Raw genomic sequence first — 27,853 nt, 5'->3', positions numbered from 1 at the left:
ACACAGCAGAACCTAAACCCATACCATTATTGCTAAGCAGCAAGACAGGGGCCCATTGCACTCCCACGGGGCCTTTTTAAATGCAATCCATAACCCGGATTTGCCAGGAACCCTTCTTACTCCTCCTACTTGCATGTGACACTGGGCTTAGGATCTGCATAGGAAACACACACACAAGCACACACCTACCTTTGTTGCCTGCAGATGCCTCCTTGGCTGTCCCCAAACGGTATCAAACCAACACCCACGGGAAGCTGTAAGCATAGAGGACATGCCTGCACCCCATTGGACTTACCTGTGTGGGTTAAATCCGGGTTATTTGACAACCTATGGCGGTGATGGTTCTGCTCAGGCAGAGCAGTGCTGATGCTCCTCATAAAGCTGTCGCTGCTGTGAAGGTTCTAGGTGACATCACAAATCCCTATGGTTACATACACAACAAAGCTGGGTTGTTGTTGTTTACACTCTGCAAGGCCTGTGGAAGTGAGTGACATCATAGCACTGTAGTTCTGAGGGTTCAAGATGGATGCAACAATCTCCTGTTGCTTCTATGAAGGCCGTAATAGACGACATCACCAAACAGCTCCATAGTCACATACACAGCAAAGGAGAGATGTTGTTTACACCTAGTGATGTCAGTGGTATTGAGTGACATCACAGCACAGTGCTAAGGCTCCTGGGCCTGGACACAGCAGCGGCTGCAATATCTCAACGGAGAATACGTTTATATCTATGTGTGTGTGTGCGCATATATATATATATATATATATATATATATATATATATATATATATATATATATATTTCTCCGCCGAAATCACTTTTAAACCCATTTCCACCTTTTTTTCCCTTCTCTTCCTCTTACTTTTTTTTCACGTTTTTTTACGTTTTTCTCCTTTTCGCCTCTTTTCTGGGCGTATTATTCTTCTTTTTCTTCTTTTTTTTCGTCTAATGCATACCCCATCAGTGCAGCAATGCTTATTCAATACCGCCAGCAGATGGAGACACTGGGGGATAATTTTCTAAGGATTTATACTGATTTTTCCTGTCTGAATTTGTCGCACAGAAAGTTGCAGGCCAAATATGTGTGACATTTCTGCGACTTTAGCTTCTAGAGCATTTTTACAACATTATACATAGGTGCTGAATACATAAAAAGCGACTGTTCAGCGACAGACAAGTCGCATCGGCTGAAAGTAGGCCAGAATGTCAGTCCATGTTGGAGCAGGTTTAGATACAGTCTAAAGCATAGATCTCAAAGTCTGTGCACAGAATTTAGCAAGGGCCTCGCACCTTCTGATGCATCAGGTAGGTGCACAATAGCATAGCCTAACCCTCTGTACTTTGGTCTATATTGATGCGGGACATAGACAGCCAGCTGATGACCAATCCATTAGTGCAATGGATGGCTGGAAGCATTTGTCTTTGCCTTTGCAATACCACAGAAGCAATGCATGGTCAATGTACAGCAATGACACACCTGTGTGAACAGCCAGGAGACCCCCCCCCCCATGTTATGTTACATAGTTACATAGTTAGTACGGTCGAAAAAAGACATATGTCCATCAAGTTCAACCAGGGAATTAAGGGGTAGGGGTGTGGCGCGATATTGGGGAAGGGATGAGATTTTATATTTCTTCATAAGCATTAATCTTATTTTGTCAATTAGGAACATTCAGCACCCACCCGCTATCAAGGCAGCTGCCTATCATGTCATGCCCTACCTGCACAGGTGTGCTGGCTACTCAAATGATCCAATTAAGGAGGCCATTTAGTCAGCAGCAGCAGAAGTCCTGTGCCTGGACGCTCCAACAGGGGCCAGACACAAGCAGAAGCAGAAGCAGCAGAAGCAGCAGCAGCACCACCTTTTGTTTTTTGGCTGCAGCAGCAGCAAGGCCCACAGGGCTGGCTAGCTGGCTAGCCAGCAAGCAGGTAGCAATGAAAGTAGGAATCTTTCTTTTTAACCCTGTAAGGGGGTGGTGCACTGTACCCGAAGATACTGCCATATCGGGTCAATGCATAGGGCGACGGAAGCAAGCTTCGAAATCGGCCCCCGTTCTCAAAAATCCATTTAATATATGGTCCCCAGATAGGGGACGTATCAGATATTAAACTGATAAGAACAGATTTTTTTTTTTTTTTTTTTTTTTTAACTTGGCTGCACCTTCACAGGTACACACCTATTTTATTTAAGTTTCAAGTTTTAACATAGTTACATAGTTACATAGCATTAAAACCAGGGGAACATAAAAAACTTACAATTTTACAATTTCACATATGCCAGTCGGTAAAATGCCATTTTAAGAATGCAAACTCATCACTTTGTTTATCGATTAAAAGATAGATGTACATTTCACTTAATATCATTCCAATAACATCATCGAAAGATAAAATGTCCTTTTTAAATAATAAAATATTCCTATTTTTCCACAGAGCTGCCTTCACACAGTTTATTATTTGCCATGCCTTCCGTTTCTCTTGTTCGCCGGGACAATCCAAACACCCATATAAAACCATATTATAGTCCAAGTCTTTTATAGCAGCAATTTTGTTTAAAAGTGGCAGCATTTTAGTCCATATCCTTCTAGAAAAATCACATGTCCATAAAAGATGTAAAACAGTCTCCTCTTCGTGGCATCCCTCTCTTGGACACTTTGCTGTGCTTGCAAATCCTCTACGGTGTTGGAAAGCCCGGCACGGAAGGCAACTGTGGATGCAGCTCCAGGATAAGTCCTTCTGTGAGTTAAAAAGATAAAATGAGTTCACAATTCTCCAGATTTCTTTACATTTATCATCATTAAAATTTCCAACTTGGCACATGTTAATATTGTTTAAAATGACTCTCGTAAGTTTTTTCCCATCGATTAGAATATCTTTACTAAAATCAAACAGTTTAAAAAGAGAAACAATCTTTTCTAAAATACAATAAGTAATAGGGAGGTTAAAAGCATAAGGGTGTTTAAGATCTGTTTCAAACCAACCATGGTGTCTCATGAGATTACCAACATTATAGCGCAAAAAGAACGACCAATAGTTGTCTTTAAAAACATTCTTAAGACACAATGAAAAGAATTTTGTATAAAGGAACGCAGTAAAATCAGTAAAACTTTTCCCCCCTTTCTCTTTAGGTTTAGATACAATTTCTCTTTTTAACTTCTCATATTTGGAATTCCAAAAAAAGGTGTAACAGACTTTTGAGACTTTACGTATTATATGTGTGTTAGGTGGGAACACTAAACTTAAATATAAAAGCAAAGGTAAAATCACCATCTTTAAAATCAGCACTTTTCCTTCCATTGTAAGGTCTCTTAGTCTCCATACACATAATTTTTGGTTCACCTTTTGCATTGTTAGCTCCCAGCTTTCGTTTCCATTATTTAATTCATTAAAATACACACCTAAAATTTTTACTTTTTCTACTACCGGTACCTTTATGTCTCTTGTATCCAGCTTGCCGACTTTTAAAATCTCGCACTTGTTAAAATTCACTTTAAAACCAGAAGCACAACAGAAATAGTTAATTTGTGTTAAAGTTTTTTTAAGTGCCAGGCTATCTTGACATGTCACTGCTACATCATCCATATAACTGACTACTTTAGCTTCAAGACCATTTCCTCCGGGGAGCCTTATCCCACGGATCTGTTTATCACCTCTTATGACACATAAAAGTGGCTCTAGTGCACAAATAAATAAAAGGGGTGATAGGGGGCAACCCTGCTTCACACCAGATTTTAAAGGAACCATTTCAGTCTTAAAACCATTAATTAAAATTTTGCTAAAACAGTCATTATAAAAGGCTTTGAGTGACGTTAAAAAACCTTCTGGTATGCCCATTTTATTTAAAACATTAAATAAAAAACAGTGCGAGACTCTGTCAAATGCTTTTTCAAAGTCTATTGTTAAAATTGCTAAATTACTTTTCCTTATTTTAGCATCTTCTATTATATCTTTTATGAGGTTTAAATTTTCCCACATGTTTCTACCCGGTATACCACACACTTGATTATTATGTATTAATTTATCTATAACATTTTTTAGTCTGTTTGCACATATTTTAGCCATTATTTTATAATCAGCGTTTAAAAGGGTTATTGGTCTCCAATTCCTAATATCCTCTTTATCACCTTTTTTAAAGAGCAGAGAAACCTCACCCATTTTCCATGACTGTGGTAAAATCTTGGTATTAAAAACATCTGTAAAAAGAGATAAAAGATCATCTTTTAAAACCTCATAAAAAACCTTATAAAATTCGATTGGCAGGCCATCAGACCCTGGTACTTTACCCAAATTAAAACTGTTTATGGTATCCAATATTTCCTTCTCTGGGATAGACTGTAAAAGAAAGGATTGAGAATTATTCTCTAAAACACGTTCTATTTTGTTTAAGGCATCGTTCATGAAATTAGCATCTATTTTTTTCTCATTAAAAAGTTCCCTATAATAACATTGTACTTTAAATAAAATTTTATTCATCTCCACTTCTCCTTCTAGTTTTTCGATATGGACTCTTTTTTGATTAGATTTTTTAAAAAAATATCTTGTACATTTTTCGTTATTTTCAATATGTTTGATTTTAGCTTTAAAAATGATCTCTTTACCTTTTTCATTTAAAAATGTTTTTATTTCTTTTTTAATGTTAACAATATCATCTTTTACATCTATCCCTATATTGTGCAATTTAAAAAGAGTTTGAAGATGTGTATTTAAAATATCATAACAATGTCTTTTATCTTTAGCTTTTTGGATACCTTGTTTTATAAAAAAATCTTTAGTTTTTTTCTTCATATTTTCCCACCATACTTTTATATCTATATTTGGGTCTCTATTATTTTTACATTTATTATAAAAATTGGCGTATTCTGTTAAGATTATTTTATCTTCTAAAAGAGATATGTTCAATTTCCATGAACCAATACCCCTCTTAAAACCAGGAACAGGATTTAAAACAAATAGAAGACATTTATGATCAGAAAATATATTAGTTAAAAGCTCACATTTGGCAGGTAAAACATTTTGAGAAGAGAAGATAAAATCAATCCTCGAGCTACAATTCACATTACTCCATGTAATGCCTTCAGTATCAGGTAAATTTGGATTACATTTTTTAAAAACATCTATAAGCCTAAAATCTAAAGTAATATTTTTTAAAATGTTAGATGTCTTATCATAATTTCTACTAGTAGCTCGAGAATATCTTTTCTCACCTCTTAAAACACAATTAAAATCCCCAGCTAAAATCAAAGGATAAGAATCATTAATAAAAAGAGGTAAAATCTCTAACATCTCTTCTCTTTCTTTTTTATCAGGTGAACCATAAAAGTTTAAAAACTGCCATGTAAAACCATTTATAAAAGCTTTAACTAATAAAATCCTTCCTGGTAAAATCTCTTGCTTAAAAATTATATTAACATTACCCTTAAAAAGTATAGCAACTCCTCCAGATTTAGATGCGTTGGACCCTGACCACACTGAGGGGCCATGCTTCCAGTCTTCTTCATATTTCTTGTATGATGCTTGGTGAGGGATGCCACATTCCTGTAAGAAGAAAACTGATGCAGACAAAAAGGATAAAAAATTAAAAATAGCAGTTCTTCTTGCGTGTGTCTTAAGGCCCCTCACATTGAGGGAGAGTCCATGGAGCGCCATCATTAAAGGTTACAGAGAGACCACTTTCAATATCTTTGTGCACATTCTATCTCATCCTCATCAGCCAGACCCCCAAAACTATCATTTTCCCCTTCTGATCTCACTGTCACCAGAGATTCCGGTGAGCTGCTACCGTCTGACTCCTCCATTACCTCCTCCTGAAGATCCTCCGGTAGGGGACTAAGGAGAGGATTCCTCTTCGCCGGAACAGGGGTTGTCCCGTCTCCGTCACCTTGCCCAGTGTCCATCTCCTCCCCGGGATGACCTGTCGGAGCCACCCCGGGCAGCTGGTCGGGCACAACGACTTCCACCGTGTCGGGAACCATGGACGAGTTGCCTGTTTCACTTGGGGAGGGGGCTGGAACACCTGATGGCATCCCTACCCCCCCCTCTTCTTCCACAAACGCCTCTTCTCTTCCTGTTCCGGTCTTTCTTCTCTTAGCCCCAACATTTTCTGGCTTCCTCAGGGGGGCACTCTGAGGCTTGCTGACAGCTTCATCCAGGTTACTACCCCTCTGCTGCGAGAGAGGAGCTCCTGTCTGCCATGCTTTCTTCTCCTTTCTTCTTACCTTCATGCTGGAGGGTTTCTCATATCCATCTTCATCAGAGGTAGCAGACTCACCATGTTGATCAGTTGGGTTTTCTTCTGGTTTGCTGTCTTCTCTGTTCATATGACGGGGGTCTGGCTGGCTTCTCTGTTGTTTCTCTTTGTTTCTGTGAGGACAAGAAGCATACAAATGGTCAACTCTGTAACATAAACTGCATTTCTTTTCTTTTGTGCATTCTCTGGAGGAGTGCTCAGTGCTGCCACAATTTGTACATGTACTCTCACATACGTTTTTATCATGTCCATATCTTCTACAAGCTCTGCAGAAATTGGGCATTCCTGGGAAAAACACGTCACCATTTACATTTCCTAACTTGAACCGAGCTGGAGGCATAACCTTTCGTCCTGGGAGTAATAGATCTTCTTTGAACTCAACCAGAAACTTCCACTTAGAGGACCATATTCCACACTCATTCATCACTTTCCCTCTATTTATAATTTTTTTACAAAAATTCCTTAAAAACACAACAATTTCATCTTCTTTAACGTATGGAGAGTACATTTTTATAACTAAAAGCATAAGTTCATCGGGAAAGTGCTCAACAATTCTTATTCCACTCAAGCGGGCATCTCCGCTTACCTTCTTCATCTGTATAACAAAGTCCTTGTAAATACCTCCTTCCGTAAAAGTAACATCGTATACTCCTCTTTTCGGATAATCTTGGATGGATAATATCTCATGCTTCCTTAATCCAAAGACGCCCAGCAGAACTTGCTCCACGATGTACTTCAGGTCCCGGTTCTTTCTCTGGTCCTCCAAGTACGATATACGTACTGAGTTCTTGAGCTTGGCATAAGATGGTACCATGCCTGGATCTCCGTCACTGGCTGACGCCATGCTCACAATCAAGCGCACCAAAGAGACACTAGGTCCCTAAGGCAAAGGGGGATCGCAACTCTACACTGAGGTGGGCCCCCTCCCCAATAGCAGCAAGGGACTTAAGCCCAACGAAGGGCGATGTCCCAGGGCCGAGGAGGGGGGTCTCAGAGCACCCACAAAAGCAGGAACCGGATCAGCCAAGGTATATCCCTATACCTTAGCCAAAAGGCCGAGAAGCGATAACCGTGAAAGGGGCGGGCCCAACAAGGTCCCCTTCATGGGCACTATCACTGCTTGCTGTCAGGGAGGCTGCCAGACAATTTTCCATGCACACTCTGGGCTGGGGGGCAGTCAACCACCAGTACACACAGCAGAACCTAAACCCATACCATTATTGCTAAGCAGCAAGACAGGGGCCCATTGCACTCCCACGGGGCCTTTTTAAATGCAATCCATAACCCGGATTTGCCAGGAACCCTTCTTACTCCTCCTACTTGCATGTGACACTGGGCTTAGGATCTGCATAGGAAACACACACACAAGCACACACCTACCTTTGTTGCCTGCAGATGCCTCCTTGGCTGTCCCCAAACGGTATCAAACCAACACCCACGGGAAGCTGTAAGCATAGAGGACATGCCTGCACCCCATTGGACTTACCTGTGTGGGTTAAATCCGGGTTATTTGACAACCTATGGCGGTGATGGTTCTGCTCAGGCAGAGCAGTGCTGATGCTCCTCATAAAGCTGTCGCTGCTGTGAAGGTTCTAGGTGACATCACAAATCCCTATGGTTACATACACAACAAAGCTGGGTTGTTGTTGTTTACACTCTGCAAGGCCTGTGGAAGTGAGTGACATCATAGCACTGTAGTTCTGAGGGTTCAAGATGGATGCAACAATCTCCTGTTGCTTCTATGAAGGCCGTAATAGACGACATCACCAAACAGCTCCATAGTCACATACACAGCAAAGGAGAGATGTTGTTTACACCTAGTGATGTCAGTGGTATTGAGTGACATCACAGCACAGTGCTAAGGCTCCTGGGCCTGGACACAGCAGCGGCTGCAATATCTCAACGGAGAATACGTTTATATCTATGTGTGTGTGTGCGCATATATATATATATATATATATATATATATATATATATATATTTCTCCGCCGAAATCACTTTTAAACCCATTTCCACCTTTTTTTCCCTTCTCTTCCTCTTACTTTTTTTTCACGTTTTTTTACGTTTTTCTCCTTTTCGCCTCTTTTCTGGGCGTATTATTCTTCTTTTTCTTCTTTTTTTTCGTCTAATGCATACCCCATCAGTGCAGCAATGCTTATTCAATACCGCCAGCAGATGGAGACACTGGGGGATAATTTTCTAAGGATTTATACTGATTTTTCCTGTCTGAATTTGTCGCACAGAAAGTTGCAGGCCAAATATGTGTGACATTTCTGCGACTTTAGCTTCTAGAGCATTTTTACAACATTATACATAGGTGCTGAATACATAAAAAGCGACTGTTCAGCGACAGACAAGTCGCATCGGCTGAAAGTAGGCCAGAATGTCAGTCCATGTTGGAGCAGGTTTAGATACAGTCTAAAGCATAGATCTCAAAGTCTGTGCACAGAATTTAGCAAGGGCCTCGCACCTTCTGATGCATCAGGTAGGTGCACAATAGCATAGCCTAACCCTCTGTACTTTGGTCTATATTGATGCGGGACATAGACAGCCAGCTGATGACCAATCCATTAGTGCAATGGATGGCTGGAAGCATTTGTCTTTGCCTTTGCAATACCACAGAAGCAATGCATGGTCAATGTACAGCAATGACACACCTGTGTGAACAGCCAGGAGACCCCCCCCCCCATGTTATGTTACATAGTTACATAGTTAGTACGGTCGAAAAAAGACATATGTCCATCAAGTTCAACCAGGGAATTAAGGGGTAGGGGTGTGGCGCGATATTGGGGAAGGGATGAGATTTTATATTTCTTCATAAGCATTAATCTTATTTTGTCAATTAGGAACATTCAGCACCCACCCGCTATCAAGGCAGCTGCCTATCATGTCATGCCCTACCTGCACAGGTGTGCTGGCTACTCAAATGATCCAATTAAGGAGGCCATTTAGTCAGCAGCAGCAGAAGTCCTGTGCCTGGACGCTCCAACAGGGGCCAGACACAAGCAGAAGCAGAAGCAGCAGAAGCAGCAGCAGCACCACCTTTTGTTTTTTGGCTGCAGCAGCAGCAAGGCCCACAGGGCTGGCTAGCTGGCTAGCCAGCAAGCAGGTAGCAATGAAAGTAGGAATCTTTCTTTTTAACCCTGTAAGGGGGTGGTGCACTGTACCCGAAGATACTGCCATATCGGGTCAATGCATAGGGCGACGGAAGCAAGCTTCGAAATCGGCCCCCGTTCTCAAAAATCCATTTAATATATGGTCCCCAGATAGGGGACGTATCAGATATTAAACTGATAAGAACAGATACTACACTTGATCTTAGCCAAAAGGCCGAGAAGCGATAACCGTGAAAGGGGCGGGCCCAACAAGGTCCCCTTCATGGGCACTATCACTGCTTGCTGTCAGGGAGGCTGCCAGACAATTTTCCATGCACACTCTGGGCTGGGGGGCAGTCAACCACCAGTACACACAGCAGAACCTAAACCCATACCATTATTGCTAAGCAGCAAGACAGGGGCCCATTGCACTCCCACGGGGCCTTTTTAAATGCAATCCATAACCCGGATTTGCCAGGAACCCTTCTTACTCCTCCTACTTGCATGTGACACTGGGCTTAGGATCTGCATAGGAAACACACACACAAGCACACACCTACCTTTGTTGCCTGCAGATGCCTCCTTGGCTGTCCCCAAACGGTATCAAACCAACACCCACGGGAAGCTGTAAGCATAGAGGACATGCCTGCACCCCATTGGACTTACCTGTGTGGGTTAAATCCGGGTTATTTGACAACCTATGGCGGTGATGGTTCTGCTCAGGCAGAGCAGTGCTGATGCTCCTCATAAAGCTGTCGCTGCTGTGAAGGTTCTAGGTGACATCACAAATCCCTATGGTTACATACACAACAAAGCTGGGTTGTTGTTGTTTACACTCTGCAAGGCCTGTGGAAGTGAGTGACATCATAGCACTGTAGTTCTGAGGGTTCAAGATGGATGCAACAATCTCCTGTTGCTTCTATGAAGGCCGTAATAGACGACATCACCAAACAGCTCCATAGTCACATACACAGCAAAGGAGAGATGTTGTTTACACCTAGTGATGTCAGTGGTATTGAGTGACATCACAGCACAGTGCTAAGGCTCCTGGGCCTGGACACAGCAGCGGCTGCAATATCTCAACGGAGAATACGTTTATATCTATGTGTGTGTGTGCGCATATATATATATATATATATATATATATATATATATATATATTTCTCCGCCGAAATCACTTTTAAACCCATTTCCACCTTTTTTTCCCTTCTCTTCCTCTTACTTTTTTTTCACGTTTTTTTACGTTTTTCTCCTTTTCGCCTCTTTTCTGGGCGTATTATTCTTCTTTTTCTTCTTTTTTTTCGTCTAATGCATACCCCATCAGTGCAGCAATGCTTATTCAATACCGCCAGCAGATGGAGACACTGGGGGATAATTTTCTAAGGATTTATACTGATTTTTCCTGTCTGAATTTGTCGCACAGAAAGTTGCAGGCCAAATATGTGTGACATTTCTGCGACTTTAGCTTCTAGAGCATTTTTACAACATTATACATAGGTGCTGAATACATAAAAAGCGACTGTTCAGCGACAGACAAGTCGCATCGGCTGAAAGTAGGCCAGAATGTCAGTCCATGTTGGAGCAGGTTTAGATACAGTCTAAAGCATAGATCTCAAAGTCTGTGCACAGAATTTAGCAAGGGCCTCGCACCTTCTGATGCATCAGGTAGGTGCACAATAGCATAGCCTAACCCTCTGTACTTTGGTCTATATTGATGCGGGACATAGACAGCCAGCTGATGACCAATCCATTAGTGCAATGGATGGCTGGAAGCATTTGTCTTTGCCTTTGCAATACCACAGAAGCAATGCATGGTCAATGTACAGCAATGACACACCTGTGTGAACAGCCAGGAGACCCCCCCCCCCATGTTATGTTACATAGTTACATAGTTAGTACGGTCGAAAAAAGACATATGTCCATCAAGTTCAACCAGGGAATTAAGGGGTAGGGGTGTGGCGCGATATTGGGGAAGGGATGAGATTTTATATTTCTTCATAAGCATTAATCTTATTTTGTCAATTAGGAACATTCAGCACCCACCCGCTATCAAGGCAGCTGCCTATCATGTCATGCCCTACCTGCACAGGTGTGCTGGCTACTCAAATGATCCAATTAAGGAGGCCATTTAGTCAGCAGCAGCAGAAGTCCTGTGCCTGGACGCTCCAACAGGGGCCAGACACAAGCAGAAGCAGAAGCAGCAGAAGCAGCAGCAGCAGCACCTTTTGTTTTTTGGCTGCAGCAGCAGCAAGGCCCACAGGGCTGGCTAGCTGGCTAGCCAGCAAGCAGGTAGCAATGAAAGTAGGAATCTTTCTTTTTAACCCTGTAAGGGGGTGGTGCACTGTACCCGAAGATACTGCCATATCGGGTCAATGCATAGGGCGACGGAAGCAAGCTTCGAAATCGGCCCCCGTTCTCAAAAATCCATTTAATATATGGTCCCCAGATAGGGGACGTATCAGATATTAAACTGATAAGAACAGATACTACACTTGATCTTAGCCAAAAGGCCGAGAAGCGATAACCGTGAAAGGGGCGGGCCCAACAAGGTCCCCTTCATGGGCACTATCACTGCTTGCTGTCAGGGAGGCTGCCAGACAATTTTCCATGCACACTCTGGGCTGGGGGGCAGTCAACCACCAGTACACACAGCAGAACCTAAACCCATACCATTATTGCTAAGCAGCAAGACAGGGGCCCATTGCACTCCCACGGGGCCTTTTTAAATGCAATCCATAACCCGGATTTGCCAGGAACCCTTCTTACTCCTCCTACTTGCATGTGACACTGGGCTTAGGATCTGCATAGGAAACACACACACAAGCACACACCTACCTTTGTTGCCTGCAGATGCCTCCTTGGCTGTCCCCAAACGGTATCAAACCAACACCCACGGGAAGCTGTAAGCATAGAGGACATGCCTGCACCCCATTGGACTTACCTGTGTGGGTTAAATCCGGGTTATTTGACAACCTATGGCGGTGATGGTTCTGCTCAGGCAGAGCAGTGCTGATGCTCCTCATAAAGCTGTCGCTGCTGTGAAGGTTCTAGGTGACATCACAAATCCCTATGGTTACATACACAACAAAGCTGGGTTGTTGTTGTTTACACCCTGCAAGGCCTGTGGAAGTGAGTGACATCATAGCACTGTAGTTCTGAGGGTTCAAGATGGATGCAACAATCTCCTGTTGCTTCTATGAAGGCCGTAATAGACGACATCACCAAACAGCTCCATAGTCACATACACAGCAAAGGAGAGATGTTGTTTACACCTAGTGATGTCAGTGGTATTGAGTGACATCACAGCACAGTGCTAAGGCTCCTGGGCCTGGACACAGCAGCGGCTGCAATATCTCAACGGAGAATACGTTTATATCTATGTGTGTGTGTGCGCATATATATATATATATATATATATATATATATATATATATTTCTCCGCCGAAATCACTTTTAAACCCATTTCCACCTTTTTTTCCCTTCTCTTCCTCTTACTTTTTTTTCACGTTTTTTTACGTTTTTCTCCTTTTCGCCTCTTTTCTGGGCGTATTATTCTTCTTTTTCTTCTTTTTTTTCGTCTAATGCATACCCCATCAGTGCAGCAATGCTTATTCAATACCGCCAGCAGATGGAGACACTGGGGGATAATTTTCTAAGGATTTATACTGATTTTTCCTGTCTGAATTTGTCGCACAGAAAGTTGCAGGCCAAATATGTGTGACATTTCTGCGACTTTAGCTTCTAGAGCATTTTTACAACATTATACATAGGTGCTGAATACATAAAAAGCGACTGTTCAGCGACAGACAAGTCGCATCGGCTGAAAGTAGGCCAGAATGTCAGTCCATGTTGGAGCAGGTTTAGATACAGTCTAAAGCATAGATCTCAAAGTCTGTGCACAGAATTTAGCAAGGGCCTCGCACCTTCTGATGCATCAGGTAGGTGCACAATAGCATAGCCTAACCCTCTGTACTTTGGTCTATATTGATGCGGGACATAGACAGCCAGCTGATGACCAATCCATTAGTGCAATGGATGGCTGGAAGCATTTGTCTTTGCCTTTGCAATACCACAGAAGCAATGCATGGTCAATGTACAGCAATGACACACCTGTGTGAACAGCCAGGAGACCCCCCCCCCCCATGTTATGTTACATAGTTACATAGTTAGTACGGTCGAAAAAAGACATATGTCCATCAAGTTCAACCAGGGAATTAAGGGGTAGGGGTGTGGCGCGATATTGGGGAAGGGATGAGATTTTATATTTCTTCATAAGCATTAATCTTATTTTGTCAATTAGGAACATTCAGCACCCACCCGCTATCAAGGCAGCTGCCTATCATGTCATGCCCTACCTGCACAGGTGTGCTGGCTACTCAAATGATCCAATTAAGGAGGCCATTTAGTCAGCAGCAGCAGAAGTCCTGTGCCTGGACGCTCCAACAGGGGCCAGACACAAGCAGAAGCAGAAGCAGCAGAAGCAGCAGCAGCACCACCTTTTGTTTTTTGGCTGCAGCAGCAGCAAGGCCCACAGGGCTGGCTAGCTGGCTAGCCAGCAAGCAGGTAGCAATGAAAGTAGGAATCTTTCTTTTTAACCCTGTAAGGGGGTGGTGCACTGTACCCGAAGATACTGCCATATCGGGTCAATGCATAGGGCGACGGAAGCAAGCTTCGAAATCGGCCCCCGTTCTCAAAAATCCATTTAATATATGGTCCCCAGATAGGGGACGTATCAGATATTAAACTGATAAGAACAGATACTACACTTGATCTTAGCCAAAAGGCCGAGAAGCGATAACCGTGAAAGGGGCGGGCCCAACAAGGTCCCCTTCATGGGCACTATCACTGCTTGCTGTCAGGGAGGCTGCCAGACAATTTTCCATGCACACTCTGGGCTGGGGGGCAGTCAACCACCAGTACACACAGCAGAACCTAAACCCATACCATTATTGCTAAGCAGCAAGACAGGGGCCCATTGCACTCCCACGGGGCCTTTTTAAATGCAATCCATAACCCGGATTTGCCAGGAACCCTTCTTACTCCTCCTACTTGCATGTGACACTGGGCTTAGGATCTGCATAGGAAACACACACACAAGCACACACCTACCTTTGTTGCCTGCAGATGCCTCCTTGGCTGTCCCCAAACGGTATCAAACCAACACCCACGGGAAGCTGTAAGCATAGAGGACATGCCTGCACCCCATTGGACTTACCTGTGTGGGTTAAATCCGGGTTATTTGACAACCTATGGCGGTGATGGTTCTGCTCAGGCAGAGCAGTGCTGATGCTCCTCATAAAGCTGTCGCTGCTGTGAAGGTTCTAGGTGACATCACAAATCCCTATGGTTACATACACAACAAAGCTGGGTTGTTGTTGTTTACACTCTGCAAGGCCTGTGGAAGTCAGTGACATCATAGCACTGTAGTTCTGAGGGTTCTAGATGGATGCAACAATCTCCTGTTGCTTCTATGAAGGCCATAATAGACGACATCACCAAACAGCTCCATAGTCACATACACAGCAAAGGAGAGATGTTGTTTACACCTAGTGATGTCAGTGGTATTGAGTGACATCACAGCACAGTGCTAAGGCTCCTGGGCCTGGACACAGCAGCGGCTGCAATATCTCAACGGAGAATACGTTTATATCTATGTGTGTGTGTGCGCATATATATATATATATATATATATATATATATATATATATATATATTTCTCCGCCGAAATCACTTTTAAACCCATTTCCACCTTTTTTTCCCTTCTCTTCCTCTTACTTTTTTTTCACGTTTTTTTACGTTTTTCTCCTTTTCGCCTCTTTTCTGGGCGTATTATTCTTCTTTTTCTTCTTTTTTTTCGTCTAATGCATACCCCATCAGTGCAGCAATGCTTATTCAATACCGCCAGCAGATGGAGACACTGGGGGATAATTTTCTAAGGATTTATACTGATTTTTCCTGTCTGAATTTGTCGCACAGAAAGTTGCAGGCCAAATATGTGTGACATTTCTGCGACTTTAGCTTCTAGAGCATTTTTACAACATTATACATAGGTGCTGAATACATAAAAAGCGACTGTTCAGCGACAGACAAGTCGCATCGGCTGAAAGTAGGCCAGAATGTCAGTCCATGTTGGAGCAGGTTTAGATACAGTCTAAAGCATAGATCTCAAAGTCTGTGCACAGAATTTAGCAAGGGCCTCGCACCTTCTGATGCATCAGGTAGGTGCACAATAGCATAGCCTAACCCTCTGTACTTTGGTCTATATTGATGCGGGACATAGACAGCCAGCTGATGACCAATCCATTAGTGCAATGGATGGCTGGAAGCATTTGTCTTTGCCTTTGCAATACCACAGAAGCAATGCATGGTCAATGTACAGCAATGACACACCTGTGTGAACAGCCAGGAGACCCCCCCCCCCCCATGTTATGTTACATAGTTACATAGTTAGTACGGTCGAAAAAAGACATATGTCCATCAAGTTCAACCAGGGAATTAAGGGGTAGGGGTGTGGCGCGATATTGGGGAAGGGATGAGATTTTATATTTCTTCATAAGCATTAATCTTATTTTGTCAATTAGGAACATTCAGCACCCACCCGCTATCAAGGCAGCTGCCTATCATGTCATGCCCTACCTGCACAGGTGTGCTGGCTACTCAAATGATCCAATTAAGGAGGCCATTTAGTCAGCAGCAGCAGAAGTCCTGTGCCTGGACGCTCCAACAGGGGCCAGACACAAGCAGAAGCAGAAGCAGCAGAAGCAGCAGCAGCACCACCTTTTGTTTTTTGGCTGCAGCAGCAGCAAGGCCCACAGGGCTGGCTAGCTGGCTAGCCAGCAAGCAGGTAGCAATGAAAGTAGGAATCTTTCTTTTTAACCCTGTAAGGGGGTGGTGCACTGTACCCGAAGATACTGCCATATCGGGTCAATGCATAGGGCGACGGAAGCAAGCTTCGAAATCGGCCCCCGTTCTCAAAAATCCATTTAATATATGGTCCCCAGATAGGGGACGTATCAGATATTAAACTGATAAGAACAGATACTACACTTGATCTTAGCCAAAAGGCCGAGAAGCGATAACCGTGAAAGGGGCGGGCCCAACAAGGTCCCCTTCATGGGCACTATCACTGCTTGCTGTCAGGGAGGCTGCCAGACAATTTTCCATGCACACTCTGGGCTGGGGGGCAGTCAACCACCAGTACACACAGCAGAACCTAAACCCATACCATTATTGCTAAGCAGCAAGACAGGGGCCCATTGCACTCCCACGGGGCCTTTTTAAATGCAATCCATAACCCGGATTTGCCAGGAACCCTTCTTACTCCTCCTACTTGCATGTGACACTGGGCTTAGGATCTGCATAGGAAACACACACACAAGCACACACCTACCTTTGTTGCCTGCAGATGCCTCCTTGGCTGTCCCCAAACGGTATCAAACCAACACCCACGGGAAGCTGTAAGCATAGAGGACATGCCTGCACCCCATTGGACTTACCTGTGTGGGTTAAATCCGGGTTATTTGACAACCTATGGCGGTGATGGTTCTGCTCAGGCAGAGCAGTGCTGATGCTCCTCATAAAGCTGTCGCTGCTGTGAAGGTTCTAGGTGACATCACAAATCCCTATGGTTACATACACAACAAAGCTGGGTTGTTGTTGTTTACACTCTGCAAGGCCTGTGGAAGTGAGTGACATCATAGCACTGTAGTTCTGAGGGTTCAAGATGGATGCAACAATCTCCTGTTGCTTCTATGAAGGCCGTAATAGACGACATCACCAAACAGCTCCATAGTCACATACACAGCAAAGGAGAGATGTTGTTTACACCTAGTGATGTCAGTGGTATTGAGTGACATCACAGCACAGTGCTAAGGCTCCTGGGCCTGGACACAGCAGCGGCTGCAATATCTCAACGGAGAATACGTTTATATCTATGTGTGTGTGTGCGCATATATATATATATATATATATATATATATATATATATATATATATTTCTCCGCCGAAATCACTTTTAAACCCATTTCCACCTTTTTTTCCCTTCTCTTCCTCTTACTTTTTTTTCACGTTTTTTTACGTTTTTCTCCTTTTCGCCTCTTTTCTGGGCGTATTATTCTTCTTTTTCTTCTTTTTTTTCGTCTAATGCATACCCCATCAGTGCAGCAATGCTTATTCAATACCGCCAGCAGATGGAGACACTGGGGGATAATTTTCTAAGGATTTATACTGATTTTTCCTGTCTGAATTTGTCGCACAGAAAGTTGCAGGCCAAATATGTGTGACATTTCTGCGACTTTAGCTTCTAGAGCATTTTTACAACATTATACATAGGTGCTGAATACATAAAAAGCGACTGTTCAGCGACAGACAAGTCGCATCGGCTGAAAGTAGGCCAGAATGTCAGTCCATGTTGGAGCAGGTTTAGATACAGTCTAAAGCATAGATCTTAAAGTCTGTGCACAGAATTTAGCAAGGGCCTCGCACCTTCTGATGCATCAGGTAGGTGCACAATAGCATAGCCTAACCCTCTGTACTTTGGTCTATATTGATGCGGGACATAGACAGCCAGCTGATGACCAATCCATTAGTGCAATGGATGGCTGGAAGCATTTGTCTTTGCCTTTGCAATACCACAGAAGCAATGCATGGTCAATGTACAGCAATGACACACCTGTGTGAACAGCCAGGAGACCCCCCCCCCCCCCATGTTATGTTACATAGTTACATAGTTAGTACGGTCGAAAAAAGACATATGTCCATCAAGTTCAACCAGGGAATTAAGGGGTAGGGGTGTGGCGCGATATTGGGGAAGGGATGAGATTTTATATTTCTTCATAAGCATTAATCTTATTTTGTCAATTAGGAACATTCAGCACCCACCCGCTATCAAGGCAGCTGCCTATCATGTCATGCCCTACCTGCACAGGTGTGCTGGCTACTCAAATGATCCAATTAAGGAGGCCATTTAGTCAGCAGCAGCAGAAGTCCTGTGCCTGGACGCTCCAACAGGGGCCAGACACAAGCAGAAGCAGAAGCAGCAGAAGCAGCAGCAGCACCACCTTTTGTTTTTTGGCTGCAGCAGCAGCAAGGCCCACAGGGCTGGCTAGCTGGCTAGCCAGCAAGCAGGTAGCAATGAAAGTAGGAATCTTTCTTTTTAACCCTGTAAGGGGGTGGTGCACTGTACCCGAAGATACTGCCATATCGGGTCAATGCATAGGGCGACGGAAGCAAGCTTCGAAATCGGCCCCCGTTCTCAAAAATCCATTTAATATATGGTCCCCAGATAGGGGACGTATCAGATATTAAACTGATAAGAACAGATACTACACTTGATCTTAGCCAAAAGGCCGAGAAGCGATAACCGTGAAAGGGGCGGGCCCAACAAGGTCCCCTTCATGGGCACTATCACTGCTTGCTGTCAGGGAGGCTGCCAGACAATTTTCCATGCACACTCTGGGCTGGGGGGCAGTCAACCACCAGTACACACAGCAGAACCTAAACCCATACCATTATTGCTAAGCAGCAAGACAGGGGCCCATTGCACTCCCACGGGGCCTTTTTAAATGCAATCCATAACCCGGATTTGCCAGGAACCCTTCTTACTCCTCCTACTTGCATGTGACACTGGGCTTAGGATCTGCATAGGAAACACACACACAAGCACACACCTACCTTTGTTGCCTGCAGATGCCTCCTTGGCTGTCCCCAAACGGTATCAAACCAACACCCACGGGAAGCTGTAAGCATAGAGGACATGCCTGCACCCCATTGGACTTACCTGTGTGGGTTAAATCCGGGTTATTTGACAACCTATGGCGGTGATGGTTCTGCTCAGGCAGAGCAGTGCTGATGCTCCTCATAAAGCTGTCGCTGCTGTGAAGGTTCTAGGTGACATCACAAATCCCTATGGTTACATACACAACAAAGCTGGGTTGTTGTTGTTTACACTCTGCAAGGCCTGTGGAAGTGAGTGACATCATAGCACTGTAGTTCTGAGGGTTCAAGATGGATGCAACAATCTCCTGTTGCTTCTATGAAGGCCGTAATAGACGACATCACCAAACAGCTCCATAGTCACATACACAGCAAAGGAGAGATGTTGTTTACACCTAGTGATGTCAGTGGTATTGAGTGACATCACAGCACAGTGCTAAGGCTCCTGGGCCTGGACACAGCAGCGGCTGCAATATCTCAACGGAGAATACGTTTATATCTATGTGTGTGTGTGCGCATATATATATATATATATATATATATATATATATATTTCTCCGCCGAAATCACTTTTAAACCCATTTCCACCTTTTTTTCCCTTCTCTTCCTCTTACTTTTTTTTCACGTTTTTTTACGTTTTTCTCCTTTTCGCCTCTTTTCTGGGCGTATTATTCTTCTTTTTCTTCTTTTTTTTCGTCTAATGCATACCCCATCAGTGCAGCAATGCTTATTCAATACCGCCAGCAGATGGAGACACTGGGGGATAATTTTCTAAGGATTTATACTGATTTTTCCTGTCTGAATTTGTCGCACAGAAAGTTGCAGGCCAAATATGTGTGACATTTCTGCGACTTTAGCTTCTAGAGCATTTTTACAACATTATACATAGGTGCTGAATACATAAAAAGCGACTGTTCAGCGACAGACAAGTCGCATCGGCTGAAAGTAGGCCAGAATGTCAGTCCATGTTGGAGCAGGTTTAGATACAGTCTAAAGCATAGATCTCAAAGTCTGTGCACAGAATTTAGCAAGGGCCTCGCACCTTCTGATGCATCAGGTAGGTGCACAATAGCATAGCCTAACCCTCTGTACTTTGGTCTATATTGATGCGGGACATAGACAGCCAGCTGATGACCAATCCATTAGTGCAATGGATGGCTGGAAGCATTTGTCTTTGCCTTTGCAATACCACAGAAGCAATGCATGGTCAATGTACAGCAATGACACACCTGTGTGAACAGCCAGGAGACCCCCCCCCCCATGTTATGTTACATAGTTACATAGTTAGTACGGTCGAAAAAAGACATATGTCCATCAAGTTCAACCAGGGAATTAAGGGGTAGGGGTGTGGCGCGATATTGGGGAAGGGATGAGATTTTATATTTCTTCATAAGCATTAATCTTATTTTGTCAATTAGGAACATTCAGCACCCACCCGCTATCAAGGCAGCTGCCTATCATGTCATGCCCTACCTGCACAGGTGTGCTGGCTACTCAAATGATCCAATTAAGGAGGCCATTTAGTCAGCAGCAGCAGAAGTCCTGTGCCTGGACGCTCCAACAGGGGCCAGACACAAGCAGAAGCAGAAGCAGCAGAAGCAGCAGCAGCACCACCTTTTGTTTTTTGGCTGCAGCAGCAGCAAGGCCCACAGGGCTGGCTAGCTGGGTAGCCAGCAAGCAGGTAGCAATGAAAGTAGGAATCTTTCTTTTTAACCCTGTAAGGGGGTGGTGCACTGTACCCGAAGATACTGCCATATCGGGTCAATGCATAGGGCGACGGAAGCAAGCTTCGAAATCGGCCCCCGTTCTCAAAAATCCATTTAATATATGGTCCCCAGATAGGGGACGTATCAGATATTAAACTGATAAGAACAGATACTACACTTGATCTTAGCCAAAACGCCGAGAAGCGATAACCGTGAAAGGGGCGGGCCCAACAAGGTCCCCTTCATGGGCACTATCACTGCTTGCTGTCAGGGAGGCTGCCAGACAATTTTCCATGCACACTCTGGGCTGGGGGGCAGTCAACCACCAGTACACACAGCAGAACCTAAACCCATACCATTATTGCTAAGCAGCAAGACAGGGGCCCATTGCACTCCCACGGGGCCTTTTTAAATGCAATCCATAACCCGGATTTGCCAGGAACCCTTCTTACTCCTCCTACTTGCATGTGACACTGGGCTTAGGATCTGCATAGGAAACACACACACAAGCACACACCTACCTTTGTTGCCTGCAGATGCCTCCTTGGCTGTCCCCAAACGGTATCAAACCAACACCCACGGGAAGCTGTAAGCATAGAGGACATGCCTGCACCCCATTGGACTTACCTGTGTGGGTTAAATCCGGGTTATTTGACAACCTATGGCGGTGATGGTTCTGCTCAGGCAGAGCAGTGCTGATGCTCCTCATAAAGCTGTCGCTGCTGTGAAGGTTCTAGGTGACATCACAAATCCCTATGGTTACATACACAACAAAGCTGGGTTGTTGTTGTTTACACTCTGCAAGGCCTGTGGAAGTGAGTGACATCATAGCACTGTAGTTCTGAGGGTTCAAGATGGATGCAACAATCTCCTGTTGCTTCTATGAAGGCCGTAATAGACGACATCACCAAACAGCTCCATAGTCACATACACAGCAAAGGAGAGATGTTGTTTACACCTAGTGATGTCAGTGGTATTGAGTGACATCACAGCACAGTGCTAAGGCTCCTGGGCCTGGACACAGCAGCGGCTGCAATATCTCAACGGAGAATACGTTTATATCTATGTGTGTGTGTGCGCATATATATATATATATATATATATATATATATATATATATATATATATATTTCTCCGCCGAAATCACTTTTAAACCCATTTCCACCTTTTTTTCCCCTTCTCTTCCTCTTACTTTTTTTTCACGTTTTTTTACGTTTTTCTCCTTTTCGCCTCTTTTCTGGGCGTATTATTCTTCTTTTTCTTCTTTTTTTTCGTCTAATGCATACCCCATCAGTGCAGCAATGCTTATTCAATACCGCCAGCAGATGGAGACACTGGGGGATAATTTTCTAAGGATTTATACTGATTTTTCCTGTCTGAATTTGTCGCACAGAAAGTTGCAGGCCAAATATGTGTGACATTTCTGCGACTTTAGCTTCTAGAGCATTTTTACAACATTATACATAGGTGCTGAATACATAAAAAGCGACTGTTCAGCGACAGACAAGTCGCATCGGCTGAAAGTAGGCCAGAATGTCAGTCCATGTTGGAGCAGGTTTAGATACAGTCTAAAGCATAGATCTCAAAGTCTGTGCACAGAATTTAGCAAGGGCCTCGCACCTTCTGATGCATCAGGTAGGTGCACAATAGCATAGCCTAACCCTCTGTACTTTGGTCTATATTGATGCGGGACATAGACAGCCAGCTGATGACCAATCCATTAGTGCAATGGATGGCTGGAAGCATTTGTCTTTGCCTTTGCAATACCACAGAAGCAATGCATGGTCAATGTACAGCAATGACACACCTGTGTGAACAGCCAGGAGACCCCCCCCCCCCCATGTTATGTTACATAGTTACATAGTTAGTACGGTCGAAAAAAGACATATGTCCATCAAGTTCAACCAGGGAATTAAGGGGTAGGGGTGTGGCGCGATATTGGGGAAGGGATGAGATTTTATATTTCTTCATAAGCATTAATCTTATTTTGTCAATTAGGAACATTCAGCACCCACCCGCTATCAAGGCAGCTGCCTATCATGTCATGCCCTACCTGCACAGGTGTGCTGGCTACTCAAATGATCCAATTAAGGAGGCCATTTAGTCAGCAGCAGCAGAAGTCCTGTGCCTGGACGCTCCAACAGGGGCCAGACACAAGCAGAAGCAGAAGCAGCAGAAGCAGCAGCAGCACCACCTTTTGTTTTTTGGCTGCAGCAGCAGCAAGGCCCACAGGGCTGGCTAGCTGGCTAGCCAGCAAGCAGGTAGCAATGAAAGTAGGAATCTTTCTTTTTAACCCTGTAAGGGGGTGGTGCACTGTACCCGAAGATACTGCCATATCGGGTCAATGCATAGGGCGACGGAAGCAAGCTTCGAAATCGGCCCCCGTTCTCAAAAATCCATTTAATATATGGTCCCCAGATAGGGGACGTATCAGATATTAAACTGATAAGAACAGATACTACACTTGATCTTAGCCAAAAGGCCGAGAAGCGATAACCGTGAAAGGGGCGGGCCCAACAAGGTCCCCTTCATGGGCACTATCACTGCTTGCTGTCAGGGAGGCTGCCAGACAATTTTCCATGCACACTCTGGGCTGGGGGGCAGTCAACCACCAGTACACACAGCAGAACCTAAACCCATACCATTATTGCTAAGCAGCAAGACAGGGGCCCATTGCACTCCCACGGGGCCTTTTTAAATGCAATCCATAACCCGGATTTGCCAGGAACCCTTCTTACTCCTCCTACTTGCATGTGACACTGGGCTTAGGATCTGCATAGGAAACACACACACAAGCACACACCTACCTTTGTTGCCTGCAGATGCCTCCTTGGCTGTCCCCAAACGGTATCAAACCAACACCCACGGGAAGCTGTAAGCATAGAGGACATGCCTGCACCCCATTGGACTTACCTGTGTGGGTTAAATCCGGGTTATTTGACAACCTATGGCGGTGATGGTTCTGCTCAGGCAGAGCAGTGCTGATGCTCCTCATAAAGCTGTCGCTGCTGTGAAGGTTCTAGGTGACATCACAAATCCCTATGGTTACATACACAACAAAGCTGGGTTGTTGTTGTTTACACTCTGCAAGGCCTGTGGAAGTGAGTGACATCATAGCACTGTAGTTCTGAGGGTTCAAGATGGATGCAACAATCTCCTGTTGCTTCTATGAAGGCCGTAATAGACGACATCACCAAACAGCTCCATAGTCACATACACAGCAAAGGAGAGATGTTGTTTACACCTAGTGATGTCAGTGGTATTGAGTGACATCACAGCACAGTGCTAAGGCTCCTGGGCCTGGACACAGCAGCGGCTGCAATATCTCAACGGAGAATACGTTTATATCTATGTGTGTGTGTGCGCATATATATATATATATATATATATATATATATATATATATATTTCTCCGCCGAAATCACTTTTAAACCCATTTCCACCTTTTTTTCCCTTCTCTTCCTCTTACTTTTTTTTCACGTTTTTTTACGTTTTTCTCCTTTTCGCCTCTTTTCTGGGCGTATTATTCTTCTTTTTCTTCTTTTTTTTCGTCTAATGCATACCCCATCAGTGCAGCAATGCTTATTCAATACCGCCAGCAGATGGAGACACTGGGGGATAATTTTCTAAGGATTTATACTGATTTTTCCTGTCTGAATTTGTCGCACAGAAAGTTGCAGGCCAAATATGTGTGACATTTCTGCGACTTTAGCTTCTAGAGCATTTTTACAACATTATACATAGGTGCTGAATACATAAAAAGCGACTGTTCAGCGACAGACAAGTCGCATCGGCTGAAAGTAGGCCAGAATGTCAGTCCATGTTGGAGCAGGTTTAGATACAGTCTAAAGCATAGATCTCAAAGTCTGTGCACAGAATTTAGCAAGGGCCTCGCACCTTCTGATGCATCAGGTAGGTGCACAATAGCATAGCCTAACCCTCTGTACTTTGGTCTATATTGATGCGGGACATAGACAGCCAGCTGATGACCAATCCATTAGTGCAATGGATGGCTGGAAGCATTTGTCTTTGCCTTTGCAATACCACAGAAGCAATGCATGGTCAATGTACAGCAATGACACACCTGTGTGAACAGCCAGGAGACCCCCCCCCCCATGTTATGTTACATAGTTACATAGTTAGTACGGTCGAAAAAAGACATATGTCCATCAAGTTCAACCAGGGAATTAAGGGGTAGGGGTGTGGCGCGATATTGGGGAAGGGATGAGATTTTATATTTCTTCATAAGCATTAATCTTATTTTGTCAATTAGGAACATTCAGCACCCACCCGCTATCAAGGCAGCTGCCTATCATGTCATGCCCTACCTGCACAGGTGTGCTGGCTACTCAAATGATCCAATTAAGGAGGCCATTTAGTCAGCAGCAGCAGAAGTCCTGTGCCTGGACGCTCCAACAGGGGCCAGACACAAGCAGAAGCAGAAGCAGCAGAAGCAGCAGCAGCACCACCTTTTGTTTTTTGGCTGCAGCAGCAGCAAGGCCCACAGGGCTGGCTAGCTGGCTAGCCAGCAAGCAGGTAGCAATGAAAGTAGGAATCTTTCTTTTTAACCCTGTAAGGGGGTGGTGCACTGTACCCGAAGATACTGCCATATCGGGTCAATGCATAGGGCGACGGAAGCAAGCTTCGAAATCGGCCCCCGTTCTCAAAAATCCATTTAATATATGGTCCCCAGATAGGGGACGTATCAGATATTAAACTGATAAGAACAGATACTACACTTGATCTTAGCCAAAAGGCCGAGAAGCGATAACCGTGAAAGGGGCGGGCCCAACAAGGTCCCCTTCATGGGCACTATCACTGCTTGCTGTCAGGGAGGCTGCCAGACAATTTTCCATGCACACTCTGGGCTGGGGGGCAGTCAACCACCAGTACACACAGCAGAACCTAAACCCATACCATTATTGCTAAGCAGCAAGACAGGGGCCCATTGCACTCCCACGGGGCCTTTTTAAATGCAATCCATAACCCGGATTTGCCAGGAACCCTTCTTACTCCTCCTACTTGCATGTGACACTGGGCTTAGGATCTGCATAGGAAACACACACACAAGCACACACCTACCTTTGTTGCCTGCAGATGCCTCCTTGGCTGTCCCCAAACGGTATCAAACCAACACCCACGGGAAGCTGTAAGCATAGAGGACATGCCTGCACCCCATTGGACTTACCTGTGTGGGTTAAATCCGGGTTATTTGACAACCTATGGCGGTGATGGTTCTGCTCAGGCAGAGCAGTGCTGATGCTCCTCATAAAGCTGTCGCTGCTGTGAAGGTTCTAGGTGACATCACAAATCCCTATGGTTACATACACAACAAAGCTGGGTTGTTGTTGTTTACACTCTGCAAGGCCTGTGGAAGTGAGTGACATCATAGCACTGTAGTTCTGAGGGTTCAAGATGGATGCAACAATCTCCTGTTGCTTCTATGAAGGCCGTAATAGACGACATCACCAAACAGCTCCATAGTCACATACACAGCAAAGGAGAGATGTTGTTTACACCTAGTGATGTCAGTGGTATTGAGTGACATCACAGCACAGTGCTAAGGCTCCTGGGCCTGGACACAGCAGCGGCTGCAATATCTCAACGGAGAATACGTTTATATCTATGTGTGTGTGTGCGCATATATATATATATATATATATATATATATATATATATATATATATATATTTCTCTGCCGAAATCACTTTTAAACCCATTTCCACCTTTTTTTCCCTTCTCTTCCTCTTACTTTTTTTTCACGTTTTTTTACGTTTTTCTCCTTTTCGCCTCTTTTCTGGGCGTATTATTCTTCTTTTTCTTCTTTTTTTTCGTCTAATGCATACCCCATCAGTGCAGCAATGCTTATTCAATACCGCCAGCAGATGGAGACACTGGGGGATAATTTTCTAAGGATTTATACTGATTTTTCCTGTCTGAATTTGTCGCACAGAAAGTTGCAGGCCAAATATGTGTGACATTTCTGCGACTTTAGCTTCTAGAGCATTTTTACAACATTATACATAGGTGCTGAATACATAAAAAGCGACTGTTCAGCGACAGACAAGTCGCATCGGCTGAAAGTAGGCCAGAATGTCAGTCCATGTTGGAGCAGGTTTAGATACAGTCTAAAACATAGATCTCAAAGTCTGTGCACAGAATTTAGCAAGGGCCTCGCACCTTCTGATGCATCAGGTAGGTGCACAATAGCATAGCCTAACCCTCTGTACTTTGGTCTATATTGATGCGGGACATAGACAGCCAGCTGATGACCAATCCATTAGTGCAATGGATGGCTGGAAGCATTTGTCTTTGCCTTTGCAATACCACAGAAGCAATGCATGGTCAATGTACAGCAATGACACACCTGTGTGAACAGCCAGGAGACCCCCCCCCCCATGTTATGTTACATAGTTACATAGTTAGTACGGTCGAAAAAAGACATATGTCCATCAAGTTCAACCAGGGAATTAAGGGGTAGGGGTGTGGCGCGATATTGGGGAAGGGATGAGATTTTATATTTCTTCATAAGCATTAATCTTATTTTGTCAATTAGGAACATTCAGCACCCACCCGCTATCAAGGCAGCTGCCTATCATGTCATGCCCTACCTGCACAGGTGTGCTGGCTACTCAAATGATCCAATTAAGGAGGCCATTTAGTCAGCAGCAGCAGAAGTCCTGTGCCTGGACGCTCCAACAGGGGCCAGACACAAGCAGAAGCAGAAGCAGCAGAAGCAGCAGCAGCACCACCTTTTGTTTTTTGGCTGCAGCAGCAGCAAGGCCCACAGGGCTGGCTAGCTGGCTAGCCAGCAAGCAGGTAGCAATGAAAGTAGGAATCTTTCTTTTTAACCCTGTAAGGGGGTGGTGCACTGTACCCGAAGATACTGCCATATCGGGTCAATGCATAGGGCGACGGAAGCAAGCTTCGAAATCGGCCCCCGTTCTCAAAAATCCATTTAATATATGGTCCCCAGATAGGGGACGTATCAGATATTAAACTGATAAGAACAGATACTACACTTGATCTTAGCCAAAAGGCCGAGAAGCGATAACCGTGAAAGGGGCGGGCCCAACAAGGTCCCCTTCATG

The 27,853-nt window shown here is 44.3% G+C and overlaps 1 protein-coding gene, 9 non-coding genes and 1 pseudogene across 12 annotated transcripts; all 11 read right to left on the bottom strand.

Annotated features, from left to right (window-relative positions):
* Positions 1–1,974: 1,974 nt before the first annotated feature.
* On the bottom strand, positions 1,975–2,176 carry LOC130313685 (U2 spliceosomal RNA; annotated as a pseudogene).
* A 348-nt stretch (positions 2,177–2,524) lies between these two features.
* On the bottom strand, positions 2,525–7,371 carry LOC130313529 (uncharacterized). 3 transcript variants are annotated; one of them, XM_056552664.1, is made up of 6 exons: positions 5,799–7,371; positions 5,415–5,549; positions 4,284–4,332; positions 4,152–4,193; positions 3,399–3,488; positions 2,525–2,736 (listed from the first exon to the last, which is right to left on the bottom strand). In XM_056552664.1, the coding sequence occupies exons 1-6, from the start codon at positions 7,089–7,091 to the stop codon at positions 2,675–2,677; spliced, it is 1,671 nt and encodes a 556-aa protein (XP_056408639.1). In that variant the 5' UTR covers positions 7,092–7,371; the 3' UTR covers positions 2,525–2,674. The 3 variants fall into 3 exon arrangements, 1 of the variants encoding a protein (XP_056408639.1); XR_008861435.1 differs by lacking the exons at positions 4,152–4,193; positions 4,284–4,332 and having other exon boundaries at positions 2,675–2,736; positions 3,430–3,488; XR_008861434.1 differs by lacking the exons at positions 4,152–4,193; positions 4,284–4,332 and having other exon boundaries at positions 2,697–2,736.
* A 2,027-nt stretch (positions 7,372–9,398) lies between these two features.
* On the bottom strand, positions 9,399–9,589 carry LOC130313591 (U2 spliceosomal RNA). Its single transcript, XR_008861491.1, has one exon. It is a non-coding gene; the product is annotated as a U2 spliceosomal RNA (small nuclear RNA).
* A 2,084-nt stretch (positions 9,590–11,673) lies between these two features.
* LOC130313590 (U2 spliceosomal RNA) lies at positions 11,674–11,864 on the bottom strand. The gene has a single exon (XR_008861490.1). It is a non-coding gene; the product is annotated as a U2 spliceosomal RNA (small nuclear RNA).
* Positions 11,865–13,947: 2,083 nt separating this feature from the next.
* LOC130313588 (U2 spliceosomal RNA) lies at positions 13,948–14,138 on the bottom strand. Its single transcript, XR_008861489.1, has one exon. It is a non-coding gene; the product is annotated as a U2 spliceosomal RNA (small nuclear RNA).
* A 2,090-nt stretch (positions 14,139–16,228) lies between these two features.
* Positions 16,229–16,419, bottom strand: LOC130313586 (U2 spliceosomal RNA). The gene has a single exon (XR_008861487.1). It is a non-coding gene; the product is annotated as a U2 spliceosomal RNA (small nuclear RNA).
* Positions 16,420–18,510: 2,091 nt separating this feature from the next.
* LOC130313585 (U2 spliceosomal RNA) lies at positions 18,511–18,701 on the bottom strand. Its single transcript, XR_008861486.1, has one exon. It is a non-coding gene; the product is annotated as a U2 spliceosomal RNA (small nuclear RNA).
* A 2,078-nt stretch (positions 18,702–20,779) lies between these two features.
* On the bottom strand, positions 20,780–20,970 carry LOC130313665 (U2 spliceosomal RNA). Its single transcript, XR_008861558.1, has one exon. It is a non-coding gene; the product is annotated as a U2 spliceosomal RNA (small nuclear RNA).
* Positions 20,971–23,065: 2,095 nt separating this feature from the next.
* On the bottom strand, positions 23,066–23,256 carry LOC130313584 (U2 spliceosomal RNA). The gene has a single exon (XR_008861485.1). It is a non-coding gene; the product is annotated as a U2 spliceosomal RNA (small nuclear RNA).
* Positions 23,257–25,340: 2,084 nt separating this feature from the next.
* LOC130313582 (U2 spliceosomal RNA) lies at positions 25,341–25,531 on the bottom strand. The gene has a single exon (XR_008861484.1). It is a non-coding gene; the product is annotated as a U2 spliceosomal RNA (small nuclear RNA).
* Positions 25,532–27,623: 2,092 nt separating this feature from the next.
* Positions 27,624–27,814, bottom strand: LOC130313581 (U2 spliceosomal RNA). The gene has a single exon (XR_008861483.1). It is a non-coding gene; the product is annotated as a U2 spliceosomal RNA (small nuclear RNA).
* Positions 27,815–27,853: the final 39 nt, after the last annotated feature.

This window comes from Hyla sarda, unplaced genomic scaffold, assembly GCF_029499605.1.
Source record: "Hyla sarda isolate aHylSar1 unplaced genomic scaffold, aHylSar1.hap1 scaffold_178, whole genome shotgun sequence".
NCBI lineage: Eukaryota > Metazoa > Chordata > Amphibia > Anura > Hylidae > Hyla > Hyla sarda.
The sequence above is the reverse complement of the archived record's forward strand: the minus strand, read 5'-3'. Positions and strand labels throughout refer to the sequence as shown.

Bases quoted from the DNA above. Each gene is read 5' to 3' on its own strand.
- LOC130313529 (XM_056552664.1), bottom strand. From the start codon at position 7,091: ATGGCGTCAGCCAGTGACGGAGATCCAGGCATGGTACCATCTTATGCC. The intron at 5,550-5,798 runs GTAATGGAGGAG...TGTCTGCATCAG, and splicing joins CGGAGGATCTTCAGGAGGAG to TTTTCTTCTTACAGGAATGT. The intron at 4,194-4,283 runs GTAAAGTACCAG...CTCTTTTTACAG, and splicing joins CATAAACAGTTTTAATTTGG to ATGTTTTTAATACCAAGATT.